The sequence below is a fragment of the Taeniopygia guttata genome, chromosome 2 (genome assembly GCF_048771995.1).
Source record: "Taeniopygia guttata chromosome 2, bTaeGut7.mat, whole genome shotgun sequence".
In the NCBI taxonomy this organism is placed as follows: Eukaryota; Metazoa; Chordata; class Aves; order Passeriformes; family Estrildidae; genus Taeniopygia; species Taeniopygia guttata.
Genome location: NC_133026.1, coordinates 16,750,312 through 16,756,768, shown reverse-complemented (window position 1 = coordinate 16,756,768; position 6,457 = coordinate 16,750,312). Strand labels below are relative to the sequence as shown.

The 6,457-nt window shown below is 40.9% G+C and overlaps 1 protein-coding gene across 13 annotated transcripts in view; it reads right to left on the bottom strand.

Annotated features, from left to right (window-relative positions):
* Positions 1-297: 297 nt before the first annotated feature.
* ABI1 (abl interactor 1) overlaps positions 298-6,457 on the bottom strand; it is a 76,499-nt gene continuing 70,339 nt past the window's right edge. For all 13 annotated transcript variants that reach the window (XM_030264473.4, XM_030264474.4, XM_030264468.4 and 10 more), the window contains 2 exons: positions 2,798-2,983; positions 298-1,184 (listed from right to left, as the gene is read on the bottom strand). In XM_030264473.4, the coding sequence (XP_030120333.1) occupies positions 1,009-1,184; positions 2,798-2,983 (362 nt within the window). In that variant the 3' untranslated portion in view covers positions 298-1,008. The remainder of the gene's footprint in view (positions 1,185-2,797; positions 2,984-6,457) is intronic.

The window sequence follows — 6,457 nt, the reverse complement described above, 5'->3', positions numbered from 1 at the left end:
CAGAGAGCTCCCAGGCAGAACTGTCAGCTGTAGATGGTGTCTAACTTACTGCGTACAGGTAACTAGATTCAATCAAGAACCCTCACTGAAACTAACTGGGCAGAAAAGAACTTTTAAGAGTATGTATAAGTGTGTAATTCAGGTTTCAGATCTAATTTATTTTCCCTCTGTCTGATAAAGTCATGTTACAAACATTTGCTTTTTAGTACATTGCCTGGGACAACACAGCCATGATTTTGCTACGTTAGCATTCCAAACTTCTTTGCCAAGCCAACCAACAAAGTAATGGACAAGACCTTTGGTTCACTTATATATTTATGAATGGAAAAAGTCATAATGTAAATTTACTCATTAAAAAAACTTGGGTACAAATTACACATACATAAGACCACCCATTTTTTGAATCACATGGACACCTTAGACCCAAACAACTCATTGTAATAGACTTTAGTGAGAATACTCCAGGTAAAGATTACAACAATTGGAAGCATCTTGGATTTTTAAAAAAGTATATTTCAATACATAAGTTTGTATGCATGCTTTAAACAAATATAATTCAAGAATGAGCAAAGAGTCTAAACAAAAAGTAATATGACCAGCACTAACATTAAATTTCTCATCCAGGTTTTAATATGTTAGTCTAACGTAGTGTTAGTTACCATGCTGTACTGAAAAATGTAATGGCACAATCTGATCATGGTTCATTAAATATTATACCCTACTTCCCCATAATAATTAGGCTGGTCATAAAATTAACAATGCATAAGTAAATAAGTATAACCAGTTATAGACAGCTGCTTGTTTTACAAATTGCCATCAGGTAAGACATACTGTCCCCAGAGACTCAGAGATGGACATTCAATCATACCATTAAAACAGTATGGCCTGAAGAAATGGGCACAAATTTTTGAAAGTATATTAAGACAATTCTGTTAGCTTTTAGTTACCCCTTGTAAATAATCATGGTATGACTTGAATACAAGACCAAACTTTGAAAAGCAAAGGATTTTAATCGGCATAGTGCATGATTGATTCAACATAATTCCCAGGAAACAAGCCAGTTACTCGATTGCAAACTCCTTCATACCAGCCGTCATCATTCTTCTTTATCACATAAATGATTGCACCCTCCATAAACGACAGCTCATCATCTTTGTCCTTTGTATAGTCATATATAGCAACAACTGTGGAATAAACAGGAACACATTTAGCATTTTATTAATACCAACAGTATTAAAAAACAATTGTACTTCAGAAAATATTAAAATATTAGTTCACTATCGTGGGATTTTCAATAATGAATTCACATGCTTTTCCTGTTGAACACTAAGCCCAGAAAATGGAATTTCACTTTTCTTGCAACATTAGCTAGCACTAAGTGGGTGCTGACTACATTGAACACTCAGTTAAACTGCTGACAGAGAAGTACATCCATCCAATTGGGACACAGTAAAGTGGAGCTTACGGACACTTAAAAGCCGAGTTAGGGAATATGTGACTTGTGTGGTACCCATTTCTGACCAGATAACCTCAAAAGCATGTAGATCTCTTTATATGAATCTCTAGATTAGAACATGGCTAAAAGGATTGTACAAAAATAATTCCACTGAGGCCCCTGCTGGCACATCCGTGTGCCCTTGCACACATTGCTGCTAAAGCCTTTGCACACAAATTAATGGACATTCCTACACAGCTTTTATGTCATAAGGAGTTCTTGCATTACTTTTCAAGGAGCTGCACTGAGTGCAAATAGGAAAGTTGCTGAAGAAGAGTGTAGAAGAAACATCTGCTATTTTCAGTACCTGCTTGGTACTACCTTACTCTTACTAACCTTGCTATGTGCCATTAACAAAGCAGAGATTTTCCCAAGAAAAGAATGTTGCCACCACCAATACTGGAGTTAAAAACTACCACTGTGAATATTCAGACTTCAGACATCACAGTCTTATCCTTCAAAAGTTCATATGCATTTATGTGATTGATCAGCTTTATCAATTTCAAGAATCCACTATTTTACACCGACATATATTCTCAGCTATCTGATGTCTTTATGCCTAGCAATGCTGTACTCCATCAGTTATTTTTATCCCATGAGTATGTCCTGCACACAGTCCAGCTCAAGTGAAGCGGGAACACAGGAGCTCTGCCACAAATATCACAAGTACCTGGCCCCATTTTGTGCTCACTACAGCACCAGCCAGCTCATGAGACGACTGGCAGCACTGCTGATGACAAAATGGTCAGTGCTGCAACACAGACAACTCCACAGGCGGGAAATCTGCTTGTCCATTATTTATGGGAAGAGACGTTTACTATGTGATTTCATACCTAAGCACAGTGCACAGTTTGCTGATCTGGAGTCACTGATAAATCTCCAAGGAGGCCTCAACACATTTTATAGTTCAAAGTCTAATAATCCACTCTAGTAATCTAGTTTTCTAGATTAATACAGCTTGGAATTTCTGTCTATTTTGCAGCAGTCTGTAGATGATTGCCCAGCAATCCTGAGGTAGGTACAGAGAGCTCAGCTCATCAAAGATGAAAGCCATCCAATTTACACCTGCTTCTTGTGAAGAAACTTGCTTTTTCACCCATTCTAAAATGCCTGAAGGTATTTTATAATTTGTCTAGAAGGATTATATCTTACCACATTAGGTGTAGACACAAACTATGGTTTGAGTTCTGACTTAGGAGGGACAATGACTGTTTTCATCAGACCCACACTAAGTCCTTCTTTCCCTTCAGACATCATTAATCCCTTGATACTGCACTAACACAGCTGCAATGCTTCTCTTACCTTTCTCTATGTAGTTTTTAGGTGCCCAAGCAGGATCTCCATCTGCATAGGGATCGCTGTACTGCACAACAGCAGCCTCCTCATCCTCATAATCCACAGGTGGTGGGGGTGGAGGAGGAGGAGAATCATCAAACATCGGCATCTCATCGGGAGGCGGCGGCGGGGGAGGAGTTGGGCTATCAGCAACTAGAAACATTTGGAGATTATTGTTTTTTCTTAAATCAAGACAGTGTGGAGATGCAAACAAACCTGAGGCTGTATACTGTAAATAAAAGAGCCGGGGGAGACGACACACACAGCATGCACTATAATACCATGCACTGATTAGAAACAGAGGCTTTGTATTAACAACTACAACACACAACTATATTTGTTATTAGTGGTCCAATCTATGTGTAAATGCTACTAGAGTCAAAGCACATGCTGCGGGGCATAAGCTGAACATCAGCAGAGAGGAAAGCTTCCTGCTCCAATGTCCATGCGCTGCAGCGTTAGCTATGGAGGACTCCGAGAGGCACCCTCTGAGCCAGGCAGCAACAGGCCTCTGACTGGGCCAGCAGCTTGATTGGTTTTTAACAAATCCTTTCTAACAGTCACTTCAATTTACTTCTGAACACTGCCTTCTTGGATTCCTCCTCTCTCAGAGCTAGCATTAGGGAACAAAAAGATCTGGTGTGGATCATAAATACTAGTCTCTTCCCTTTTTTATGATTTAATCAGGTAAGAGGAAGCCAAGTAATCCTTCAGCAGAAGAAAAGCTTTGTACAGATCCTTATCTTGCAGACTAGCTTGTGTGTGTACACACATTCAGGAGTCAATTAATAATTGGAAAACTACAACAGGCAGCTGCTGCTCTTAGAGAAAAAGTGCTCAAGGAATTAAATGTATAATCCAAAATGTCAAATCCCTGCCCTGAGATTCTCCAATCAGCACAGTTACAATTTGCTTTGGGAAAAAGAGAAAGGCATTATGGTACAAATCGCTTTTAAAATCAGTTCATTAAATTAGTTTCCAATAACGCTGACAGCAGCTGGCAGTGAAATAGAGAGATGGCATATTCAGATGCAGGACATCAAGTCACTTTATCCTATTCCTAGCGAGATGTGGTCCACTACACATGGACGAAGCCGCAAGTTACTGAAAGGAAGCTACTGTTACTGACATCAGTTTGGTTACATAGCAACACAGATTCATTTTCAAGAGACCTGGGATTCTGCACACTGAAAACATAGGCTGAAAACTACTGCTCTAGGCAGGGTTTGATGGAACAAGGCATCAGGCCCCAGAATGTGCAGCTCCAGCACACAAATTCTGAAAAGAAAGCCAAGCAACAGAGAAAGAACAACACTGCACTGAAAGATAGTTACAATGGCACTGGAGATTAGAAATAGGGTTTTTGTTCGCTTGAACGCTTTTTACTTTTGGCTGGTCACTATTCTGGTGGTGACTTTGCTCTTCAGCCCCATGCCCCTGACGAGGGGCACAGCTCCCATGTCCTGTCTGGGTCAGACTGGCTGCACTGGGACAGGTCTGGCACTGGCTGCCAGGGGCAAAAGGGGGCAGGGGCTGCCTCAGCCCAGGCATCCAGCCCACTCCCTTCCCTTGAAGGGCCAATTCTCCACCTGCAAGACCAGCTTCTCTTCAACTTGACCAGCTGAGCTGAACACCCCACAGCTCTCTCCATCAATAAGACTGGCTGCCACTGTATTAGTGATTCCTCTCCCACACAGAAGCCCATTTATGTCACTTGAAGACAGACTAACAAAGTCTTTGGCGGAGTGAATGCTACGTCCTGCCTGTTAGTGAATAGCACTCACAGACAGGCTTCATTAATCCACCACAGACACATGACAACACCGTTTATGAATGGACTGGTTTTGTGCTGCAGTTAAGCACATCTTCAATAAATGTGTTTCTCCCCTTAGTTTCTGTCTGCAGCCAGTGAGAAAAAAAACCAGGGCTGAAACAACAATAATTTAAGATCTTGAGAAATCCTTACCTTAGAAAAATGTTTTTAAAATTTTAAAATGCAAAAAAAAAAAAGTTACATTTATTCAACAATGAAGCTGCATATTTGAAAAGAAGGAAAGAGAGCAGGAAATGCAAGTGTGAAAGCATCATAACATACTCTGAGATGCAGTGCAGGAACTGCAAGCTTTATGGGAAACATTTAAAACAATTCAACTTTGCATTTAAAGAAAGGGAGAGAATGTAACAGAAAATTAGACAAGTGCCACTCCATTGAAGTATCCCCTTGCCTCTTGCACTTTAACCTAAACTTTTCCTGGTTCTAAACTGAGCCAGACTCTTGGACAGCATTACTTCTCCTAGGGGAGGGAAATAAAGCATGCAAAAAGCTACTCTAAATGAGAAGGGGTAAAGGGATGAGCATTTATATAGCTCCAACCTGAGATCTTCTCTTGTATGCATTCCCATCCTTGCTCTTTAAATGGGGACCCAGCAGACTCCTTGTGAAAGGACTGGGTGTGAGAGTACAGCAACTTAAATCAGCTGTCCCTGAGCACCAGACACACTGGAAAACCTCTCTGGAGGAGATGCTCACAGTTTGGACACAGGAAAAAAACAAAGCAGCACTGCATAGTTTCTAAGCCCTCTATGTCCTTGTCCTCTGAAAGAAGCCCACAAGCAGAGGATGTTGCTTTCCAAACCTGCAGATCTCTATGATAAGGAAAAGACAAGTCTACCCACGTCTCCCTAACACCAGAAACTTCTTGGGAAAACAAGGCCAATGGAAGTCTAGCACACAATGCCAAAACAACAGCCTCTGCAGCCAGTTTTGCTGAGCATAGGCACAGGCTGCCACACACGCACCCCTGCCTCTGGAATAAGGCAGCAGCAGCAGCAGCTCCAAGCCATACTCCTTATATATTTTTCCAACTCAAGGGACTATCAAAAGAAACAAAATAAAGAACAATTCCTATGAACCGATTTCAAGCTTCAGCTGTTTTGCTGCAATCTCATCCACAAGTCAGCTTGCATTCTGCTGTTGCACGCACACATCAGTCCGTCCCTTTCACCTGTGCTCTCCCAAGGGCCCTGCTATCTCCAGGAGGACAATACTCAGAACAATTCAGAAGCAGGTGTCAATTTTCTCAAGTTTATCTGCAAATGAAGATCTTCTGTAACCTTCGTCTTTAGCAGGTTTACCTCTACACTTAGTATTTTGGAAAGGTTTTCAACACAATTTTGTGGCACACTATTCTACATCAACATGATTCTTACTGTTTATCTAGCACAGCACCAAAATACATTCTTTTTGAAAGAGAACCAGATCTTACAGGGAATACTCAGAACATGACTACTTAAAAGCTCTAATGGGAAATAGAACAGCAGCACTACTCAGACCTGGGGTCCCTAAATGGATGCTGCAGCTACATAGCCAACTGTGCAGTAGTAGCCCCTGAGATCCTAGCAAATCTCAAAATGGTACCCAAACACTTTAAAAACATTTTTTATTTACTTCATACTCTATCTACCTCGCATTTAGTCTGTTCTTTACAGAACTGCAACAAACTCCAACTGAAAAGGATATCTCCAGATCAGGAACATGACTTTACATCTGCACTAGCACTTAAGACAGTAACACTCACCTGAAAGGAATCAAGCAGTAATGGTAAAAGCAGAGTTACCAGTATAAAC